The sequence below is a fragment of the Nyctereutes procyonoides genome, unplaced genomic scaffold (genome assembly GCF_905146905.1).
Source record: "Nyctereutes procyonoides isolate TBG_1078 unplaced genomic scaffold, NYPRO_anot_genome, whole genome shotgun sequence".
Taxonomy (NCBI): Eukaryota; Metazoa; Chordata; class Mammalia; order Carnivora; family Canidae; genus Nyctereutes; species Nyctereutes procyonoides.
The window spans coordinates 23,789,378-23,813,614 of NW_026575140.1; the positions used below are offsets into that span (position 1 = coordinate 23,789,378).

The 24,237-nt window shown below is 45.5% G+C and overlaps 1 protein-coding gene across 4 annotated transcripts in view; it reads left to right on the forward strand.

Annotated features, from left to right (window-relative positions):
- The window catches only part of BANP (BTG3 associated nuclear protein), a 105,780-nt gene that overhangs the window by 21,198 nt on the left and 60,345 nt on the right, over positions 1 to 24,237 (forward strand). For all 4 annotated transcript variants that reach the window (XM_055305159.1, XM_055305160.1, XM_055305161.1 and 1 more), the window contains exons 2-4: positions 4,998 to 5,136; positions 9,429 to 9,520; positions 10,431 to 10,630. In XM_055305159.1, the coding sequence (XP_055161134.1) occupies positions 5,067 to 5,136; positions 9,429 to 9,520; positions 10,431 to 10,630 (362 nt within the window). In that variant the 5' untranslated portion in view covers positions 4,998 to 5,066. The remainder of the gene's footprint in view (positions 1 to 4,997; positions 5,137 to 9,428; positions 9,521 to 10,430; positions 10,631 to 24,237) is intronic.

Sequence of the window (24,237 nt, forward strand, 5' to 3'; positions counted from 1 at the left end):
GGGGCTCGAACTCATGACCCTGAGATCAAGACCTGAGCTGAGATTGAGCAGGATGCTTAACTGACTGAGCCATCCATGTGCCCCTATTTGACCATTTTTAAAAAGTGCTTTTTATTTCTGAAAAGGTGATAAATGCACAGAATAAAAATGCAGATATTATAAAAAGGTGAAAAGGGAAAAATAATTTCCTGTCCCTTGTATGTCCCAGGAATAGTCTGTGCATACTTAGCCTATGTCTTTAAGAAAAAAGCATGCTATACACTTCTGCCCTGCTTAATGTTCATGTAATTCCACGTCTTGGGAGGTGTTTCTTAGAGGCATCCGCCTCATTCTTACACACAACTGCTTGGTGTGTCCATTGTGTGTGCCTTGTTTTAAAAACTCCCTGTTGATGGACACATAGTCCACAGTCCCTCTTTTGCATCTAAAGCAACACCTCCGTTATTATGGGTTCTGTGGGTCTGCGGATCTCTGCAACGTGGATATGAATGTGGGTGCTGGAAGGATTCCTGAGTGGTATGTGGGTCTAGGCCATGGCCATTGGCATCGTAATTGCCCTTGCCTGCTGCCCTGGAAGGAGCCATACCCATCTACGTTGGCCCTGGAAACATTGGAGCGTGCCCACCCCTCACCCTCCTGGGAAACACAGTGGTGCTCCCCTGTCTGATGGTGGAAGATGATGTCTTGTTTAACTTTGCAGTTTATAAATTGCGTGAAGGGTTGAGTTCTCATGTTCAAAAGCCTTGTGCCTTCTTTTTTCTGTAAATTCCCTCTCATTTTATATGCTCATTTTTCATTAGGTTTATTGGTTCCAATAAACCAAGAAAGTGACTTTCTTGCAAAGTCACTCCTTCGTTTCTTAGTGGCAATACTTCCATGCAGAGATGCTTCTTACCATGGGACTGTTTTCTCTGTGGCACAGTTTAGGTAGAAAGCAGGATAAGTGTCCAATTCTTTGTTTTTATCATCAATGTTAATAGTTAATGACTGGGTTCATAGCACCTTCCGAAGCTGACCTTCTGTGTTGTTAGTATCATGAGGTCATGAACTTAAAAATAGTTTTTTGAGTCCACTGACATGGGTAACCTTGTTGATGGTCAGTGTTTCTTTCCTCTTTGGCGAGGAGGAGCTGCTTCATGTTGACTCTGCGCCCTCTGCGGCGACCCCAATATCTGTCATAGCTTCCTTACCTCTGGCCTGGCCAGGTGTTCCGGGCTCACTCTGCGTCATCCTTGTCCCAGACCTGGACTCAGTAGTCCTGGAAGCCCGGATTTCTTCTGGTGAAAAAGTGGTATTTAAGCATCACAGTGTGGGCTCTCGGGACACACATTGCTCCTGATTCGACCACTGTTTCTTTGCCTTTTTGGTGAATTCTTTCTTTTTAGAGAATTAGAGTGTGTGTGCAGACATACAGCACATTTGTTCGTACTTGCGACCCAATGCACAGCCCCAGGGTGTTGTCTGACCTCTGGTTCCACTTTCCTGGTTCCCAAGGAGTCAAAGAATGATAGAGTTGGAATATCCCGGAAGTCCTTATCTGCACATAGGGTGTTCTCAGGAAGGAATTCCAATGCCACCAGTCAGTGTGATCACAGAAAGTTGTTGGTATTTATTTTGTGTACATTCTTCCAATTTTTCTCCCCATTTTAAACAGTTAAAATTATATGTATATCAGTGGGCATAGGACTCTTGTGTACAGTGTTTTTCCTTTATATTCTTCACTTAGTTCTGTTTGTAAGTCTGGAATTCTTGCCACTAACCGGTTCTTATGTTGTCTCTTCAAGTGATTTTGGTTTTCTAAGGTTTGTTTTCTCGCAGTTTTTTCAGGAAGGGTTTATGGAATACCCTCCTGAGTACTAGATGTTTATAAATGTTTGCTACCTTTACACTTGAAAGTCATTTTGTCTGGATATAAAATTCTTGCCTCATGTTTCTTTGAGTATCTTAGTTATGTTAGTCTATTTTGTTGTTGTTGTTGTAGTTTGATAATTAATTTTTCCCCCTACTTTAAGTCACCTGGTCTTTTAGCTTGGATGTGTAAAGAAATTTCTCTCTTTTCTCTCAATAATGTTTTCATTAGAATGTATCTTGGGATTGGGTATCCGTCTTCACTCCCCCCCCCCCCCCCCAAGTTTGTGATGTGTCTCTTTCATAAGTAGTTTCAGAGTTTCCCCCTTCCAGGGAGTTGCCTTGACTCACACTCTTGGGCACTCTGTCCTTGGGCTTTGCCCTGCTTTTCCCTCCTGGAGCCGCCGCCTCCACGTCCACTAGGCCATCTTTGCCCACTGTTTGTGCTCCTCTTTCTTGAACTATTTTCTTTCATCTCTTATTCTTAAAATTTTCCTCCACTTCTCATTTCCCGTGCCTGGTTCCTTCTGGTTTCCTTCATCTCTGACCCTCTTGGGTTCTATCCCTGCACTTTTGTACTTTGTAATGCTGGCTTAGGGTTCACCGTGAACCTTGTCCCTCAAAGCATGCTTTCATGGTCTTTAGTGGCATTATTTTCCTCCTTATTCTCTTTTAAAATGTATTATCTTTGCATGAGATTGGACTTCAGTGTTTTCTGTTGTTCATTTTCATGTGGAATTAATTTTCCTGAATATTTAGAAGGCAAGCATGATTTAGAATAGTTTTTTCTAATTTCATTGTTCTAGAGCTCTATATTCTATTGATTTTAGAAAGTTTTAAAATGCAGCAGTTTATTTTCTGAGCTCTCCTGGCTTTGATTTTCTCCCCCATCCCCCCCCCCCTTTCTAAAGTAGGCTCTACACCTAACATGGGGCTTGAACTTACAACACTGAGATCAAGAGTCACATGCTATACCAGCTGAACCAGCCAGGTGCCCCTTTCTCTCCCACCTTTCATTTCATTCCCACCAATCAGACTTTCATTTTCCTCTCACTTTTCCCTGTCCTATACATCTGGTATTCTATTCCTAGTCATTTCTTTTTAGTGTATTTAGCCTAGAAGGGAGGATAATTAGCTCTGAAAGTTCCTGGGGCCCAGACTGTCCTAGGCCTTCTGGATGCTTCTGCAAAGGCCTTTGCAGTTTTCTGCCCTTGGACTCTGCTCACCTCCTGGTTGCAGCTGCTGTCATCAGGTGGACCGATTGCTTCTTTCTGCTTCCTGCTTCATCCCTGCTTCCACCACAGTGATCTTGTAGCTCTCAGTGGTTTATCCCAACTTGCTGGTATTTTGGGGCTCATTAGGAACACCTCATCACTCAATCTTGTTGTGGATGTTGACCTGGAGTTTGTTCTTACTATCCTAGTTGCTCATATGTTTTTATGGGGGGGGGGGTTGGGGAGGGTTGGAAACTTACGGCACTGTGTCCTGGTGCCTGGGGAGGCCTCCTTTCCCTTCCCCATAGTGTGTCATCAGTTAGGGTTAGTCTCCTTTGTTGAGGACCGTTGGTGCTTGAGTACTTCATTCAGTGTTGTGTCAGGTGTATTAGCTGTGAATAAAAATGCCTTTGCGATCTTATATTTGATCGTGCATTTATGTAAAAATGTTACACATACTCTATAAAGGAAAGTTTAACGTAGGAGCTTAACATATGAGTTCCTCCTTTTACAAATTTTGTCTCTAAGAAGTTCTATAAATTTTAAATCTGGTTGAAGGAGAAGAGCCACACTATTTAAAGGATATAAGAATGTGTGTGACACCTCCAAATTTAACTTCATGCCTCTTGGACTTACTTATTAAAAGGAGATGTCGGGATCCCTGGGTGGCGCAGCGGTTTAGCGCCTGCCTTTGGCCCGGGGCGCGATCCTGGCGACCCGGGATCGAATCCCACGTCGGGCTTCTGGTGCATGGAGCCTGCTTCTCCCTCTGCCTGTGTCTCTGCCTCTCTCTCTCGCTGTGACTATCATAAATAAATAAATAAAAAATTAAAAAAAAATAAAATAAAAGGAGATGTCATTAGGCCCCTAGTTGAAAGTAGGTGATCTGAAAGTTAATTTGACTCCTCCTGCCCCACAGGAATGGTGATTGGGGGCTGTGAGCACTTCAGTGGTGAGAGGAACTGTGCCACAGAATGGAGGGCATTGCTCCTGCCCCCAAAGAACATGGAGCCAGGTTGTGGAAAGATCAATAAATGGTTTATTTTAAAAATATTTATTTACAAATAATTAAAACATAAAGTATAATATGTGAAAATATTATGGTGACATTGATCCTAAAGATCTCCAGGACATCCTGTTTTTAAGTAGTATGTTTAGATCTGTGTATAGATAGCCCATATCTGGCATAACGTGAACTCATTTTTGTTTTGGAAGATAAGGTCCTTCTTGACCTAATCAAAGTGTTTCAGGAGCAAGAATAAAGGAACTGCCTGTTCCAGATATGGTTTTTGGCTCAGGGATGATGGCTCAAACCCCTGCCCTTGAGGGTAACAGGACAGCAGTGCTCCCAGGGCCATGGTTGTGAGGTGGTGCTGTGGTTTGGGTCTGCTCTGGAAGCCAGAAGAAAGCAAAACAGAGGCACTTAGTTGGCGGGGGGGCACTTTGAGTAGCAGAAAGGGAATATGGGAGCACCCTTGGAGAGGAAGGGTCCACTCAGGTAAAATCCAGGAAGCGGGGTGCGTGTTCCAGTTGGAGAACAGCAGTGGGCATGCAGTAGTCCTCCCGGGTGCAATACAGGTTGATGATGGGCAAGTGTACTTCCGTGGAAGGCAGGGGCCCACTGAGACTACCAGCATGGGGATGGCCTGGTCAGGCCATCACAAGAAGCTGGCTTGGGAGGTGGCGTAGGGAGTGGACCAAGGAAGTGGGAGACCGTCAGGTAGGGGCTGGTCTAGTGGGCAAAGATGGAGACAGCAGGGTTTGCGAACTGCTTCCGGCTTCTCAGAGAACACTGCCATGTGGTGGTCTGAAGCCAGGAGAGCCCTGTATTAAACCTTGCGCAGCACCTGACGTGCTCTGAGATACACCTGCTTAGTAGTTTGTCTCACGTCCCAGGTCACGATCGTGATCTCCCTGTCTGTCTTGATTTTGTAGGTGGCAGAAACCCAGTCCTCCGTGAATCTGATTCCTGCCCCCTCACCGGCCACTCTCTTCTCTCTCTGGATGATGTCAGAACAGGATCTGGCGGATGTGGTGCAGATTGCTGTGGAAGACCTGAGTCCTGGTCACCCAGGTACGGCGCTGTGGGACAGTAGGTGGATTCTTATACTCTCTTCTTCACAAATCCAGAAGCACTTCCAGAAATTTTCTTTCCTTTAAAAGTAAAGTAAGAGAAGAAGTGATACATGTGCTAGGCATGGAGGGTGGACATATCAGCGCCACATCCATCCATCCTGAGGGGCAGCCCCCCAGCACCCGCCTGCAGCAGTCCTGTGACACTCAGGCTTCCACAGCTTTCCTCCTTACAGTTTCCTGCCTTTACAATCCATTCTGTAATGCACATTAGAAACCTTGCTTTGTTGGTGTGGACAAATCTGCCTCAGGTGTAGCCCAACCGCTGGACCTCTTTCCCATACACACCATTTACCTTGTGTGCACTGTTTTCCCTCCCTGTATGCCCTGCAGCAGAGAGCCTTGCTGGGATCTCTTGGCAAATATTTTTGTAGGGTAAGTTCCCAGAAGTAGAATTGCTCTGTATGTTCAAAATTTTGATAAGACACTGACAGATTTCCCAGAAATGTTTATTGATTCTTTCATTGACTGTGTGTGAGAACAACTTTATTCCTGTACTTTTGTTAAGGCTGGTAATTTTTCTTAATGATGCTAACAGCACACATCTACTTTGAAACTTTAAATATTTGTTTTGAGAAGACTCTTTATAAAAGAAACTGTAAAATTGAGGAATTCTATCTATGAAAAATCTTTGTCTATACATTTATTTTAGAAGATTTCTTTGTAAATTTCTTTTTCTTTCTTCTCTTTTTTAATGTTTGAAGTGAGAAGTGCACACAACAAAATCACTGGGTCTTATAGTTGCCTGGTTATTATTTTTGGAATAGTAGGATTGAAATGCTGACTTTTTTTCCCCCCACAGAAAAGAGGATTTAGAAATCTCTTAAGAAAGTAGGAAGATGTGTATCTTTTATGATCTGTTTGATATATTAACTGAAAAAAATTCATTTGAAAAATAAGAGAAAAAACTTCATTCGGAACGTAGTTGTGGTCTGGAAGGGAGAGCAGTGTAAATGATTTTAGAATTAAATGAGCGGTCACAAAGAAATAGAGGCACTCCTTCAGAAATGCTGTGCCTTTTTCCTTATTTTGCCTCTACTTTGCTTGTAAGAACTGCTGTCACCTATTGGCTGGTGAGATCAAGAGCCTGTCAAGTCATTGGACAAAGTTAGGGCCTGTGAGTGTAGCTGTGTGACCAGTCTTTTCTGTGAAAGCTGACCAATTTGTTGAGAGTGAGAACTTGCAGCCTTGGCCTCATTAGCACCATGCCTTAGATGCCACTGAGATAAATACATACATACATACATGCATACATACATGCATACATAAGAGAACCACTATCACTGCCCATAAAAATTTAAAAAATAACTTCGTATTTTGGTAGGTGAATGACTGTTCCTTTAGAAAACACACTGAGATGTTATAAAATAAAAATGTTTCAATTACATAAATTTTAAACCTTTTTAGAACAATTAGAATTCTGGACTGTTAACTTAATAAATTGTTTCTCTGGAGATTATAGTTCAAATAAGGCTTAGAAAAACCATTTCTAACCTTGGTTTTGTCCAGTCTGTGTTCCTTACATAACTGGGGACTATAGTTTATTGACTGTTTGATGAGACCATTATGTGCACGGCTCTCTGAGGCCTTCGTACACAGAAAGCTTCCAATACCTCGTCCAGAAGAGCTTGCACACACCCAGCAAATACCATGGTGCATACATGTGTTTGCCTTCAGAGTGGGCTTAAGATGGAGATGATTTTGTCCTTCATTTCTAAAATACAAACTTTTAAAATTTAGAAGTAGTTAAACAAGTAGGAGAAATAAAAGTGTCCCATGATCCTAGCAGTAGAACTGCTTATTGACATGAACATCTACTTTTTTTCTGATTTCCACTTAAAACAAAGATGTGTAGGTTTCTCTGCATCTGCACATCTTCCCCATGTAGCTGCACTCTCTTAACCTATCTAGCATGGATGTAGGTTTGCAGACTTTATCAGGCCTGGCCTTCCAGTTGATTGGTCTGGCTTTAAAATGAACATTGAGTTCTTTTATGTAATTCTAAAAGTAATGTGTGCAAAATTATAAAAAGCAATGCAGGCAATGTGTGTAAATATAGCAAAGGATGAAGAAGGAAGTATATTTGCAACTGTACCACCCATAGAAGGTTGTTGCTGGGGATCCCTGGGTGGTGCAGCGGTTTGGCGTCTGCCTTTGGCCCAGGGCGCGATCCTGGAGACCCGGGATCGAATCCCACGTCAGGCTCCCGGTGCATGGAGCCTGCTTCTCCCTCTGCCTGTGTCTCTACCTCTCTCTCTCTCTCTGTGACTATCATAAATAAATTAAAAAAAAAAAAAAGGTTGTTGCTGGAACGCTGGCATGTCCTCCTCCATCATCCGCCGTGGACACACTTCCTTTGACGCGTCGCTCTGCTGCCCTTTGCTTAAAGCTGGAAGTACTTCATGCTGCTGCAGGTCATCTTTTCCATAATTATAGGAACTAGCTGTGTGGCTCTGGACAAGTTGCTGAACCTCACTGGACTTGCTTCCTATTCAGCAAATTAAAAGAACTGGAATAATGACTGCCAGGATCTCTGTCTTCCAGTCCTTGGACAGTTCACCAGTTTCCAATGGTAGTAAATAGATGAAAGTTTTTGAGAACTTGTGTTTTGCTAACCACAAACACTTGTAGGCATGGATTTTTCCTTTTACTTAATTAAATGGGCATTGATTTCCACACATTTCTATGGAGGTGGTTGAGCATTCCCTGCTGCCCATGACCCACAGTGTGCTTCGCCAAACCTTTTGGTAGGCAGGGTAATTCTTGTTTTGTTGGTCCTTGGCTTGTTTCTGCAGATACAGATAATTTACCTCTAGGAAATCAGTTTACAGCTCTTATCTAGGATGCATGAAGGGTTTGTGTTTGAGCCACGGGACTAATCATCATCTTTAAATTTTGGGGTTTTGTGATGAGTCATCTAGTATGTACAGGCTTCAAGGCATTGGCACGAAACAAATCGAGATTCTGATTTGGAACCTCAGTGTGCACAACCTGTCAACCTGTAATGCTTTGATCGAGGTGGGGACAGGGCACCTGGCTCTCCCTGAAGCCTCCCTCAACAGATAAGGAGGACAGATGTGGACAGCTTTGTGTGAAGGCAGCAAGGGAGAGGCATTGTGCCACAGCTGGGATCACAGTGGGAGCTGGTTTGAGTTCTAGCATCCACACGGGGCTGCAGGGAAGGTGACTCAGTCTCCCTGAGTGGAGGTGGCTGGGCATTTGATGGTTCTGGGAGGGCTGTGGAGGAGCAGGGATGTGCTCAGACAGCATTGTCTGAGCAAGGCAGATGGTGGTACCTGTCACAGCCAGTCTGTCCTGCTTGACTGGAATGTGGGGTGCACTTGAAAGGTGGGATGAATGATGCCCCAAAGTGTACGTGCGCTCTGGCTTATTCCCATGAATGCCATGGCAAACATGCTTCTGCTCATGTTCCACATGTACACTGGTATGGTCCCACTCACCAGTACTCACTCTGTAAAATACATTCCCAAACTCATATGACCATCAGAAAGTGAGTTGAAGCCACTAAGCAGGAGGGCCAAGTGACAGATGTCCATGTGTGGCAGTGCAGGATGAAGGAGAAATACTCTGTGCAGTGGACACTGGCAACTCCAGGCAAGGAGAGGACAAGGGAAAATACTGCAGTGATGTGGGAAGGTCCTCATGGTAATCCCTGAGGACAAATGCTGAATTGGGACATTCTGTCCACAACTGCAAGTCTGTTTCTGGGTTGGCGATCTGCGGCCAAGGTTCAGGAATGGAGAGAAGTGTGGTTCACAGAGATGATGTGATTGTGGACAGTTCTGGTGTTTGTGTTTATCTTTGGTGCTGTGCTTGTAGTGAACTTGGGATAGAAGGAAGGGGGCCGGCCCTGACCGTGGGTGGAGCCACTGTGGGGGGGCAGGAGCTGGGCGTAGCAGCACCTTGGCAGGGAGTGCTTGCGGTATGGCCATGTCTCGTCTGAGCCTAGGAAGGTGATATGCACACTGTGGGTTTGATTTTCAAATGAGGTAGCCAATGGACAGGCCTTGAACTGAAGAGAAGGCCTCACTGTTCTTGGGTTTTGTGAAGCTGGAAGCCCTGGGGCAGAGGTGCTGGCTCCTGTGTGCGGAGTCTCAGAGTGGCAGGAGCTAGGACAGAGTCTGGTGCCTGGGGATGGGAGGCTGAGCCACATGGGTGAAGGGTGGCGGCAGCCGCAGTGCTCACACTTGCTGTGTCTGCGTCGGTTTGCAGTCGTGCTAGAGAACCATGTGGTGGCAGACGATGACGAGCCGGCTCTGAAGCGCCAGCGCCTGGAGATCAACTGCCAGGACCCCTCCATCAAGGTAAGAGCTGCCAGGGCTGCCCGCACCCTTGTACCTGGGGCCCCACGGAGGGTGGTCCACCGACCCGGAGGGGTTTCCCACATGGCCCTCTCAGAGTTGGTGAAGACGGGACTTCCCTGTGCCTTTGCAGCTCTGTGGTGAGGAATCCACTTGGGCTGGGGGCCACTGCTATCACAGGGCTGTGATCAACCCATGGCTGGCCAAGACACAAGCATGTTGGTTCTTGAGAAGCTCAGTTGGCTACACGTGCACTCACGGCCCCCACAGCCCCGCTCCTGTCCCCTGTCCCTACATTCCCCAAGGTGTCTGCTACGGGCATTCCTCCCCTTCCCCCCCGCCCCAAAGTTGAGGGTGGGAGAGAAGAGGACAAGCAAATTCCCATTTGTAGAGCATTGCCCAGGCTGTGGCCAGCTGTGGGGACCAGTGCGAGGCGTTCCTGGGTGCGGGCGTGGGTGTGTGGCTGGTTGGCTCAGCCTGGAGGTGGGGGCTGGGGGTGGGGGTGGCTATGACTGTCACAGGAAACAAGGGGCTCTCCAGGCCGAGGGTGGGCTGCCAGGGACCTTGCTGGGAGGAAGCAGGGGAGAAAGTGGGCCAGTGCAGGGTACCTGAGCCCTCAGAGTGGCAGCTGGAGATGCCGTGCTGGCCACTGGGTGGCAGGCTTGCCGTGCACAAGCGGCACCCTGAACTGCTGTTGTGTGTTCTGCTGTGGGCTGGGCTCCCGCCTGGGGATGGTGTTCCGCAGTGACCCTGGCTCAGTGGGAGCGCCTGTCCTGGTGTCTGCGTGTGCTTCTGCTGAAACAAAGGAGCCAAAATGCAGGGCCACTTCTGTTGCTGTAGATGCATTTGGAATTGGGCAGCCACCCTGCAATCACAGCATCCCTTCTGAGCAGTTTCTTTTTTCCATTTGCAGTCATTCCTGTACTCCATTAACCAGACAATCTGCTTACGGTTGGATAGTATCGAAGCCAAGCTGCAGGCTCTGGAGGCTACTTGCAAATCATTAGAAGAGAAACTGGACCTGGTCACGAACAAGCAGCACAGCCCCATCCAGGTCCCCATGGTGGCAGGCTCGCCACTCGGTGCGACCCAGACGTGCAACAAAGTGCGATGGTAAGAGTGGTATGGAGGGCGGGCCTCCTGCTCACCAGGCTTCCCGGCCTGGTCTGGCCGCTGGAGCCTTGCATGTGGCTCTGTGGCTCTGAGTTTAGTTAGCTGCAACCTTGACACGTGACACCCAGCCCGACTGCCTTGAAGTCGTTCCCGTGGTTTCTGTTGGGCAGAAGCCACACTAATGCATCTTCTCTCTGGAACTGAGCCATCAGGTCTTTGAAGATGTGCATCTCTCTCTTTTTTTTCTGTTCTGCATGGCTTGTGTACACATAGGTAGCGTTTATCAATTTTATTGGAGAGACCAGATTTTCCATTCATAGCAGTAGTTTTTATTGTGCCTTTAAAAAAAACCTTTAGAATCTCATGTCAGTGATGGGTGTAGTAGTCTCTGTACTGTTTGAGTAGAGACTTGATAAGAATTTACTTAGATGGAAGGGGTTCCTCAGAGTGTTCATGTATTGGCCTGTTCACGTTCGTCCTTGGGACCTGTGAGGTGCTGGCGCTCCTGAGGTGAGCTCCGTCAGTCTTGGTATCCTTCTCTTCTCCCACAGCTGGCTCCTAAGAAGTCCTGTCTATGGTGGTGGCAGAATTTGTCTTTGTAGTTGAGAGCTTGAAGCATTTTTGCTGGCAGGCCCCTTCTGTCCTGGCCTTGCTGCAGTGTCTGCAGAGTCAGAAGCAGCATTAGGGGCCTGGTGGACTTTTTCAGGGGGATGTGGGGGTGGAGGAGGGGTTCCTGGTGTGCTTTGGGGATGCCACATGCTTCACTTTCACGGTAGCCACCTGTCCTGGTTTGTCCGGGACAACTGTGGATGACACCTGCTGTGTGGATATAACTAGCAGTGTCTCCAAGGACTCTGGAGTGTTCTCGTGTGTTTGCCACACTGCATGGCCCCACACCTCCTCTCTGGGCCTGAGGGAAGAGGGGATAGTCCACGGTGTTGCTCTGAGACAGGCCTCTGGCCCTGTGTTTCTGCCAGCAGACATTTGTTGAACTTGCTCTCTGCAGGCAGGGACACTCAACCCTATCAGAACCAGCATCTTCCATACAGAATAATTTCTTACCCTAAAATATGATGTTTAGAAAATATTTGTAATGGAAAAATGAGTGTAATGTCTTAGGTGTAATGTGAAGAGAAACAAAAGGGTAGAAGGTATAATAAAATAATATGTGTTTTTGACTTGTAAACTATTGGGTGAAGTACATAAGGAGGCAGTGAGTAGGCCAGATGCCCAAACCTCGTATGTGGAGTTGTAGTGACAGGGAGAGCTGTTGTGCTTGACCACACAATGCTGGGAACTCAGGTACCAGGTAGAAGTGGAATCTTACAAAGTGATGAGCAATGCTTGATGAAGTTCCAAATAATGCAAAATGTAATTTTTTCTACACTTGAATTCCTGGAAAATTTGTTACAGTAGAACTATCCAAAAGTATTTTGTGTATAAACATTGAATAGAGTAAGATTTTAGGCTCAGAAAGTTGTTAACAATCATGTTTTTCCTCATATGAGCATCTGGGACATTTGAAGTTTGTGCAGCAAGACTTTTTGTTAGATGAGTCTCTGTCATGTGCTGAAGGATATTTTAATCTTCTTGGCCCACACTCACTAAATCCCAGTAGTGTCTCGTAAATGTGATGACCAGTGTGTTGTACTGGATTTCAGAGCCCCTGGCCCACCCGACCCCCAGAACCTCTCTTGGGTACTGCTACTCTGAGGAGTGAGAAGGGAAAGCATGACCTGCAGCTTCCATCTCATAGGCACGAAGCTGGTGTGTGTGGATGATGGTCTCCTTAGTTTGTCACTTTCTTACCTGTGCTTGAAAGAGCTACTCTTCATGATTTGGGAGACATGTAGACAAAGTACATCCATCCACATCCCGCTGTTGAATACTTGTGACAGTTCCAGCAGGGTCACGTGGACGAGTTCAAGGTCTGAAGAGTGCTGTTGCAGGTGTGGTTTGGACCTGGCAAGCACCTTCTTTTGGGATTCCTTCTGTGTCCAGAGCAGGGCCCCCATATTCTTGGGAGAACAGGCCTCTTCATGCCACACAGGCTGCCCTGGTCTGAAGCCTTGGGGTGACCTGGGCTAGGTCACATAGTTTTATCAGCTGTCCATTTTCACTTTTCCTCTTCTTGAAAAACAGGACAAGATGAAAGTGACCTAGGCCTGCCTTCGGGCTCTTTTGGCCTCTCCTATAGTTTAAAGGATGCAGCTAATGGTTGGGGGAGGAAGCGGCCCTGCTTCTTTTGGGCTTGTGCCTCTAGACTGGTGTGCCATATTCCTCTGGGCTTTGGGTTGTCTGATGACGGAGTGGCTCACTTGGATAAAGGCATTTCCAGGCTGCAGGAAGCAACCGGCTTTTTCGGCTCTCTTCAGCATTTTTGTGATTGCAGGGCTAGTGGGGAGACCCCATCAGTAGAAATTCCACCGTGCTTCCTGCTGCCAGCCATGGCTTAGACCTGCTATGGTTTTCTCCGTGTAAGATTTCATGGAGTAACAAGAGGTAGAGTAAAAGGAAAGTTTTCAGATACTGACTCAGATGTCTAATCTCGTCAATCCATTGTCAGTTAGGTTTTCTACCTTTAAAGAATTGTCCTGGTGACAAAATCAAACCATTATAGAATGCATTTACTATGGCACAAGGTCTCAATATTGTTAGTGAAATGATTACATACAGAAACTGACAGGAGAGTGATAAAAGGGACGACAGTCCTTTCTCTGTTCTCTCTGAGGCATGGTTTTTTTTTTTTTTTAAATATATGAAAGTGTTTTTTTTAAATTTTTATTTATTTATGATAGTCACACACACACACACACACAGAGAGAGAGAGAGAGAGAGAGAGAGAGAGACAGAGACACAGGCAGAGAGAGAGGCAGAGACACAGGCAGAGGGAGAAGCAGGCTCCATGCACTGGGAGCCCGACGTGGGACTCGATCCCGGGTCTCCAGGATCGCGCCCTGGGCCAAAGGCAGGTGCCAAACCGCTGCGCCACCCAGGGATCCCAGAGGCATGGTTTTAAATAGGATGTATACATATGATCTTTAAAGAAATGAGAGTTGAAAACTGCTAGCATAAAATTTTGGGGAGAATAGATAAGAATTTAATCCCAGTATATCAGTGAAGAAATATATAGTTTAATTAGCAAGTTACTAATTTGTGAACACAGAAATCATTGAAAATTGTACGTATCAAGTGTGGATGGTGAGTGGGACAAAGAGGAGGGAAGTTTCCAAAACAAACTAAAAATCACTTAACATTCTGAGTAATGAAGTACTTTTACCAAATACTTATTTGGCCTCAGGTATTTAAGATAAAAATTAGAGGTATATAAGTTCTGGATAATTTTATGTGCAAACCATATGCTTTTAAGAAGAACTTAAGATCCCTTAGGTCCATTTGCATTTGTTGTGCATGATTGGTGGGGAGTCTGAGTATAATTGGGGCAGACAGATGGAGGTATGTAGAGGTCTCTTCAGGTACAAAAGATTCTGGGTAGTACATGAGAAGCTGTCCCCTCAAACAGTTGCCCGTCCATTCAGTGAGGCTGCCTGTGGCCCAGGTCAGCCCCGACCCCGCGGTGTGCAGCTCAGGCCCTCCACACTCCAAGACTCACTCACCTGCTGGTGTCTGCTGACTGCAGGCCCACACAGGACTGTCCTCTTAACTCTAAGAGTTCCTTACGTCTCCTTACTCCCTGGAACGCAGAAGGCAACAGAATGCAGCCAACCTCACCTGCCATCTAGGATCCAGATTTTTCAGATTCTGCACCTGTATGAGATTTACTATATAAATTCAAGAGAAAGCAGTGAAATAAAGAAAATGTTTTTCTTTGATGCTAAAGCTTACTCATTGTACTACAAATGTCTGTGAGGGTGTTTGGAGGGGTTCCATGCAAGGATGGTGCCCTCCCTGGGGGAGAAGGAGATGGACTTGGATCACTGCAGGTAGATGCTTTAGTTCCTTGAAGGGGCACCACAGATTCGGATTTTGCATAACCTCCAAGGCTTGACCGCTGAGGCTGCCTTCACGCTGGTGCTGAAAGTGGCAGATGGCTGGAGAGCCCCATCATGAGCTGTGCAGTCCCTATACGGAGGCTCATCCTCTCAGGGACTTTTCTGTCTTACAGTGTGGACTGAAGGGATCAGGTGTATGGACAGGGATGCTTACATAGATGGGTATAGAAATTCCTCCTTGGCACTTCTTTGAAGCTAGACACAGCTATTGGAAGAGAGTACAGTGAGCAGGACATGGCTGAGTGTGGCTCTGCCCCTGTGGATGGCTGCTCGAAGGCTGGCAGGACTGTGCCAAGCAGTGCCCAGCTCACGGGACAGGGTACCTGCTTGTCCAGCGGTGTCTTGTAGGGATGGGTCAGACAGCAACACAGACCTGGGTGTTCCAGGTTTGTTTTCATTAATGGATGTACTGGCTAATTAGAAAAATGCTTGTGTTTCTTTGTGTGTTTCTTTTAAAAGTGTGTTTTTATATTTTTGTGTACAAATGGTTTATTTTTATTAAGATGTAATTGCCCTACAAAAGTTTATTTTTAAAAACTTAATTTTTTTTTTAGAGTTTTAGTGTGTTTCTACAATTTTATTTATTTATTTTTAAAGACTTTATTTGTTAGAGAGACAGAGACAGAGAGAGCATGAGCAGGGGTTGGGGCAGAGGGAGAGGGAGAAGCAGGCTTCCCGTTGAGCAGGGACCCCGACGTGGGGCTTGATCCCAGGACCCTGAAATTATGACCTGAGCCGAAGGCAGATACTTAACCAGCTGAGCCACCCAGGCACCTCTGTTTCTACAGTTTTAAAACAGTTGCGGTAAGTCAGCAGACTCTTTATAATACTCAGACATAAAAGTGGTTTCTCTTCAAAATCATCTTTTCCTTTAGAGAGCTATGTCATACAAGACATATGGAGGAGGAAAATTGTTTTATTTTCCTTTAGGCTGATTACCCACAGAGAACTGAAACATTTGATCAAGAATTATTTAAATTCCCTCTGCTCTGCTGGTTGCTGAGTCTTTATTTGCCAGAGGACCTTTTGTTTTCAGTGTTGATGGATATTTGTGGAAAGTCTCTTGGGGCCCTTGTGGCTTGTGGATAGAGAGGGTCCCCTTCTGAACATGTCTCTCTCGCGCGTTGGGGCACTAGCAGACATCTGTGTTCAGAGTGTCTCTACTCTGGGCCGTTGACCTTTCTAATCAGGAGGGTAGCATTTAGTAGGTTTGGGAATGTGACAAACTCCAGATGAGGCTGTTTGAATCGTGAAGAAATGGTTTGGTCTCAGCCATGATGGACTTGTTTACAAATTTTGAATTTTTGATGTTTCTACTTAATTTCTATACATAGGTTTCTCTTTCCCACTACCTACACAGCTGCACACTCGTAGTGACCTAATCACGATACCTGTGCGTGACAGGGCTAATTATGAGCCAAGGAAAACACACAGCTTATGCACATATGATTTGTGGAATCCTTAGCATAGTCTGATGACTCAGATACAATCTGATAACCAAAGCAGATAAGAAACACACAGTCAAACGTTTTCTTAGATCATGCCTGTTCTCAGAATTTGGAGTACTTCTCTAGTGTTAGAATAACTCATACCTCATTGATTGGGGTCTGTGGATCAATGTGGAGAGAATTGCCACCTTACCACCATGGTGTCTTCTCCCCTTACACAGGTCTCTAACGTCTTGGTTTTAGTGTGCAGCTCTTACTCCTATCTTGTTAAATTTTTCTCTAAGTACACCCTAATTGTAGATGCTGTTGTTGATGGTACTGTATTTTATTTTATTTTTTTAAAGATTTATTTATTTATTCATAGAGATGCAGAGAGAGAGAGAGAGGCAGAGACACAGGCAGAGGGAGAAGCAGGCTTCACGCAGAGAGCCTGAAGTGGGACTCGATCCAGGGTCTCCAGGATCACGCCCCGGGCTGCAGGCAGCGCTAAACCGCTGCGCCACCGGGGCTGCCGGATGGTACTGTATTTTAAATCCCAGTTTTCAGTTGTTTATTGCTAGCATGTAGGCGTACAGTAGGTTTTTGACGACCGACCTTTATCCTGCACTATTTCTAAATTCACTTGTTATGTAGCTTTTATGTAGAATTTAAAAGCAAGTGGAATGTATGTGGTCATACTTTTTTTTTTTTTTTACATAAAGAAAGTTTTATTTCTCAACAGCTTTCTCTACCCTTTCTTACTTTACTTTGGTGGCTAGGATCTCCCATTTCAGTGCGTACTTTTTTGTATTTTTACCTTATTTCTGATCTTTGCATGAAAGCATCCAATCTTTCACCATTAAGTGTGGTGTTAACTGTAAATCTTTTGTTCTTTATCTGATTGAAGAAATCCTATTCTTGATATCATGGTTTTTTTTTTTTTTTTTTTTTTTTTTTTTTTAAATCGTGAGCAGGCATTGAATTTTCATGTGCTCTTTATCTCCTTGAGACTGTTGTGTGGCTTTTCTTCTTGGTTATATTGTTAGAGTGAGTTACACTGCATTTCTGTCACAATAGGCCTGATGGTCATAGTGTATATTATGCTTTTTATGTATTTTTGGATTGATTTGCTAATGTGTAGTTAAGGGTTTTTGCATCTCCCTTTATATAGGGGATGTCAGTCTGTTGTTTTTTTCTTAAACTGTCTTTGTTGCCAGTGGTAGCGGGAGGGGCGGGAGGAGAGAGAAAGAGAGAGGATCCCAAGCAGACTCCACTCCCAGGGAGGAGCCTGACATGGGGCTGGGTCCTGGGACCCTGAGATCATGACCTGAGCAGAAATCAGGAGTCAGACACCCAACCAACTTCACCACTCAGGTGCCCCTGAAAATGTTTCTATAGGATGTTTTATTTTTTCCTTAAATGTTTGATCCACTTTGCCAGAGATTTATGAATTCAGTTTTTTTAAAAAATGTGGAACTTCTTGAGTCAGTATTGTTTAATTTGTATTCTTGAGGGATTTTTTTTTTTCATCTAAATTCTGGAATTTACTAGCATAATGCTTTTCATAGTGTCATCGTGTTGTGGGTAGGTCCACAGGACATTTAGTTGCCCTGTGTCCTTGGGCTCCTCTGGTCTACGATGGTCTTATAGACTTTCCTGGTTGTTATAACTGTGAGGAGTGCTGGTCAGGTCTTTTGTAGAATGTCCCTTGATTGGGATTCATCTGGTGCTTTTCTCATGATTGGACTGGGATTGTGGGGTTTGAGAGGATGACCTCAGAGGTGATGTGTCTCTTTGATTACACCTCACTGAGAGCACATGCTGTCCTCATGACCAGACTCTGTTGCCCTATGTCAGTGGGCTGAGGTGACAGTCTTCAGATTTCTCTGCTGTCAAGTTCCACCCACTGCCATCCTGTGCTCTTGGGAAGGACATCATGAGCTCAGCCCCAGCTTTGGTGGCGGGGTGGTGGTGGTGGTGGTGTCATGCTCTACCTCCTGGATATATTGTTGTGCTTCTGCACAGGAGATTTGTCTCTTCTTCCCCTTTTATTGATTGAACCATTTACTTATGTATATCAGTGTTGACTCAGGGATATTTATTGTATACTTTGGGTTAGAATCCAATACTCCTATATTTTGTTGCTCAGATGTTCCAGCTTTGGCCATTGGGAGTGCTCTTAGGTGGCCCCTTTGTCCTTTGACATGCCCCTCCCCCATCATTTTGGGGTTTTTGTTTGTCTTGAGCACTTCCTTCCTTCCTAGTGCCATAAGATGCTCCAGGCTCAGCTTGCATGCTCCCTGTACCAGCCCTAGAGTCTGTCATTTCTTCTTTATTGGAAGATGGCATTAGAGGCCAGGGTCTGGGTGCTAGGTCTCACTGCTGTGGTCACCTGCAACCCCACGCCCTCTGTGTGGTACCTGCTACAGAGTACCTGCTCCACCCAGGAGTCCCTCTTGTCGTTCAGTTTTTCCCTTCCTACTTTTTTTCTTTGGTAGTCATTTCTGCAGCTCCTTGCAAGGGAGAAGAAAGAATATGCATTCCTAACCAAGGTGCTCTTCTGATCTGGGACTGTGAGCGTGCATCCAGAGGATTTTGTCACCATATAGCATGACTTATTTGGGATTAGAACTCGACCCCTCCAGGGTCTGTCTGCTCCAGAATCTTCTCTCTTAAGCTGCTAGTGGTTGAAATTTGTTGTGTTTGGCTATCCCCATTTCTCTGTTGCACTTGGTTATTTTGGGGGAGTTGGTTTTTTACTGTATCTTGCTCATCTCATTAGATATTGGAAATAATTTTTTGAAGTAAATTTTTAATGCTAATTTATCCTTATCCCCAAGAATATTGTTCTGAGTCATGTTTTTTATGGCTAATATTTAACCTGCAAAGAATGGAACTAAACCCTGTAAAACAAATTTCAGTGAGTATTTCATTTGAATGCTTTGTGTATATGTTGGGGGCACGAGCTGCTCTGATATAGGATCCTCTGAATCTGTGGGGTGACAGTTGCAGGTTGGCACATCCTGTTTCTAGAAATGGAGCCTTGCTCCCGTTTACCTCCCATCCGTGAACACCTGTCTCAGGGCTCTGTTTGCTTCGTGGGGACCTGGGAATGTAGCCTGACTGCATCGTGGCTCCCAGGAATGGAACCACCCTATGTGGAAGGTAGGGGAGTAGCCCTCTTGCCTCTCTGGGGCTTAAAGACCTCAGTTACTGTGTAAGTAAGGGTTGCTCCCCTGCTAGTGCTCCCCTGGTGAATAGTTCAGTGTTTGTAAGGACAATGGACTGCACATGGTGTGTTTTATTATGACCCAGATTCCTTTTTTTTTGGCAAAATATAACTTTATTGAAAAAACTAAACAATATCCAACTTTATTTAAAAAGCATTTACAATACATGAGCTTTATAAAAATGTAAATTAAATTTAATTAACATAGTGTATTATGAGTTTCTTTTTTGGGGGGGGAAGGACATCTCCTTTATTATTTTTTGTATATTTTTTTTATTGGAGTTTGATTTGCCAACATACAGTATAACACCCAGTGCTCATCCTGTCAAGTGCCTCCCTCAGTGCCCATTACTCAGTCACCCCTTCCCCCCGCCCACCTCCCCTTCCACTACCCCTTGTTCGTTCCCAGAGTTAGGAGTCTCTCGTGTTCTATCACCCTCTCTGTTATTTCCCACTCACTTTCTCTCCTTTCCTCTTTAATCCTTTTCACTATTTTTTATATTCCTCGAATGAATGCAACCATATAATGTTTGTATGACCCAGGTTCCTGTGTGCCATTCAGGAGTACGTTTGTGAAAGCTGGTAAGAGAGTATATGTGCTTAGGGAATGTATGCATATCTGTGGAGTTTCAGAAGCATCTGCAAACCTGTTTTCTTATGAATAGAAAGTGGAGTTACTTGAGATTTTTGCTAGCTCTCTTTTGTTAATTGAGATTTTTTTTCTATAAAAAATTTGTATTATATCAGCTTTACCCAGCTGAACTTCACAAATGTTACTTTGAATTGCAAAAGGATCAGCTGTCAGCAGAGTGTGGTGCAGAGAGACTTCGGTGTAGGGGGGAGGGAAGCAGAAAAGTTTCCATATGTTTTTCCAATGTTCTGGCAGGATTCCTCCTCCCCCAGCCATGAAACACAAAGCTGGATATCCGTGTGTGAATAGAAGCCATACCTGAGCTGCCTGCCTCACACGGGTGGAGAGAGGGAGGCATGGTAAATTAGCCAGCGCTGTGAGAAAACCTTGTCAGCAAGGTCCCTGCCAGGTTCAGGTTAGTACACATGGCAACTGGGAGCACCCTGAGGGTGGGGCATTTCTTCTCTGCCGGGAGCAGGGCTCTCACTTCAGTGAATTCTCATAACATTCAGAGGCACTTGCTGTGAGTATTTTAAGTAATTTAAATGTGTGTCTGGAAGGTTAGTTTCTCCTAGGATAGTCATGTTCTTAGCGCCTGCCTGCATAAGGTGAGGTTGAGGCCGAGAACACAGTTGTGGCCTTTCTTTCCTGCCTTGCGGCTGATGAAGGGTATCTGCCTCACCCCAGCCACGAATGTTGGTTCGCTGAACATCCACGGGCATGCCTCTGTTGATGATTAATCAGACTTGCTGGCAGTTGGCTTCTTTTTTTTTTTTTTTTTTTAAATTTTTATTTATTTATGATAGTCACAGAGAGAGAGAGGCAGAGACACAGGCAGAGGGAGAAGCAGGCTCCATGCACCGGGAGCCCGACGTGGGATTCGATCCCGGGTCTCCAGGATCGCGCCCTGGGCCAAAGGCAGGCGCCAAACCGCTGCGCCACCCAGGGATCCCGGCAGTTGGCTTCTTATTTCCTGGATGAACACTAGTGTGGAGTAAAAGCAGGCAGTGCCAGTGGACGTTTCCTTTGGTCATTAGGACCTGGAAGCAAGGACAGACCGCTTATGCTGCTCATATGAACCTGACTTTGCAGGGGCGCCCCATGCTGCAGGGGAGCTTAAGAGGCATTCTCCTGGGTACTCCCAGTGCACCAGAATTCTTGGGTGGGGAGGAAGTCAACCCCTTGCCCCACCATGCCCGTGGCAGACTGGCAAGTTGATGGCTGCTTGTCCCCTCTGAGCTCACAACAGCTTCAAACTCCAGTCAGCGTGCTGTTTCACTAGGGTGGAGCTGGCTGCAAGCCTTAAGCTCTCTTGTCATCCATGTTGAAGGGGTTCTTGTGTTAGGACACAATGTAGGTTTGGGTGTATGCATGCACATATGTGTGTCTGCATGTACACGTGTACATTCAGAATCCAGTTATGCGCCCCTGAAATCTGTGTGAGGAGTTAGCTAATTCAGTTAGAATTTTTATCAAGTTCTCTAAGCTTACAGAGATCTGACATGAAGCTCTTCCAAATAACTGTTGAAAACTCTGGGTTCACCTGACTTGATGTGATTTGTCGTCTTCTCTTTGCCCAAGATCTGTGTGTTTCTTGCTGGGCACTCTGCACGTCATATGCTGAGCTCCTCTTGTGTCGGCTGGGTTTTGTCCTGGGTGCCCCTGCCCTTCCTCCTCCCTGGGTCCCTGCCTGCATTGACCATGGTGTGGTCCTAAAGCTCTCTGTGTCAAACCAGCTTCTTTTCTATTTTTTTGTAATAAAAAGTGGAAAATACTGACTTGTGAAAAATAGTTTAAATCCAGCATTTTTCAAGAAAATATTTAGGTCTTCTGTTTTTGTGGTTTGTTAATTTTTGCATAGTCTTCAACTGAGCCCCTTGGCATATATGCAAATGGTAGTCCTGTTTTATGTGAGTGATGGACAAAGGGGACAGAACCATTTGTGTTCTAAATTCTAGTACAGGTACCTCTAACATGGTCACCAAGCAGTTTCCCGAAACAGAGGAGACATTGAAGACCGCGTTGTAAGTGTACCTTGGAAAATGTTAGCATGATGCCTCTGACAGCTGAAGAGGTCTTGTTTTAAATCCATCAAAATAAAATAGTTTCAACACCCAACCCTGAAGGGGTAAGTGTTAGCAGTGATTGACATCGGATCCTTTCTGGTCTTGGCTAACAGGTGACAAGGAGCATGACAGGCTCTATTACCCATAAGTGGGAGACCTTGGGCACATTCATACCCTTGCCAAGCTCCGGTCTCCTCAGTACAGTGAGAATAAAATAAGATGTAAGGATCACGGTCCTTGAGGTCCTGCCTATAAGCACTTGGTGTACTTTGACCCTCAACACCCTTATGAGGTTTAAGAGATTAATCCTGTTAAGGCTTCTTGTTCACTGAGGGTCTAATACCATCCAGGCCTCATGGTCACCCTGAGTGGATTGCAGCGCCCTAGGCTGTCCTTTGGGTGTCGTTTTGTTGGGTTTCTGTCCTGGCTCTTGACTCTTGGTCTCTTTGAGCACGTGGCCCAGCAGCATGAGATCAAGGAATCTAGCTAGAGGCAAGAGCCAGAGCACTGAACAGTCATGGAGCTTATTGTTGAATTTATTCATGTGTCAAACATGCAGGGTTGCCTGTACTGTGCACTCACCTAAGTAGCCGGGGTACCTCCTTGAGAAACGGACAGATTGCTTGTGTGGGGGATGGCCACATGACAAGTTAAGCTGTAGGAAGTGAGCCACGTAATAGGTTAGCATTGTGGGGAAACAGCGAATGGAGTGGATTTGTGCCTCTTACACAGGGTTGAATATGTGTGTGATTTTGTTTGTTGTTTGAAACCAGGGACACCCATCAGAATCATCAGGGAAAATGATTAAAAAACAAAAGCCTTGAGCTCTCTGGGGGTGACCCCTGGATTCCCCAGGAAAGTCTGATGTTCAGAAAGTAGTGGGCTATGGACTGTTGCTTTGTTGGTGTTGGTTGTTAGTCTCTGGAGGATTTGAGCTCAAATCGAACTTGGCTGTGTGAGCTTGGGCAGGTTATTACATTAGCCTTTCTGAGCGGTGGGCTGCCCGTCTGCACAGGGAAGGTAAGGCACGCTTCGAGGATTGAGTGTGTCTCTACCACCTGGAGCCCTGGGGGCAGTGCTGTCCTTTGGCTGCCCCTGGGGGGGTTGCTAGAGGCCCCATACTCACTGTCCATAGAGAGGGAGTGGTTCTTGTGACCCTTAGTCACAGGTCACTGGGCCACATCACAGAGTAGCTCTTACTTCTGAATGATACCATTTTTATGTGAGAGTGTATGATGGGTAATTAACATATCTTAGAATTAAAACAATCAGGATAGTCTGTGAAGCTAGTCTTTCCCACTTTTCCTTAATTTTGGTTTTTATTTAATAGGAACTGAAAAAGCAAAATGGCAAACATATAATTAAAGGTATAGGACATGATTTAAGATTGCTAAAGAGTGAATTGAGCACATCGTTTTTAGAAAACAAGATGAGAGATGAGTGGAAGGAACATCACAGAGAGCCTAGAACTAGGCCCACTGAGCTTTGACAAGTGCAGAGGCCAGTGAGTGGGGGAAGTGCAGCCCCTGAACACCTGGAGCCAGGGCTTGGACATCCGCAGAAGAATGAGAGAAAGGACCCTTGGTGTCATGTCACACCTGGAACAGAAATTAATTTGAAATGGAGCATAGATGTCAGTTTACAGCTGTGAGACTTGCCGATGCAGCTGTAGGAGACTTGATACTGAATGTACTGCCCATGAAAACAGTGATGAAAATGCTGAACTTAGGCTCCTCTAGAGACCAATAAGGAAGATGAAGGAAACAGGCTACATACGGGGTGGAGGGAAGGCTTGCACACCATACACCTGACAGGGATGGATGGCTTGCTCACCTGCAGGAGAGCAGCCCAGTTAGAGAGTGGGCAGGAAATGTGAACAGATAGGTTGCCCAAGAGGAGATTTGGATGGCAAGTGAGCACATGATCATTAGTCATCAGGGAAAGGCATGTAAGTCCAAACCACACAGCGTGTGGCTCCACATCGGTCAGAATGATTAAATGAGAAATAGTAACACCACCACATGCTGGCGAGGATGTGGAGAAACTGGGTCTCTCATCCACAGCTGGTGGGAATGTAAAATGGGGCAGCTGCTCTTGAAAAGTCTGGCAGGACTAACTGTATGGCCCAGCAGTCCTATTCCTGGGTGTTTAGCCCGGAGAATTGAAAACGTGTGTTCACAACCTCTGCATAAATGTCCATGGCAGCATTAGTTTTAATAACCCAAACCTGTGAATACCCCA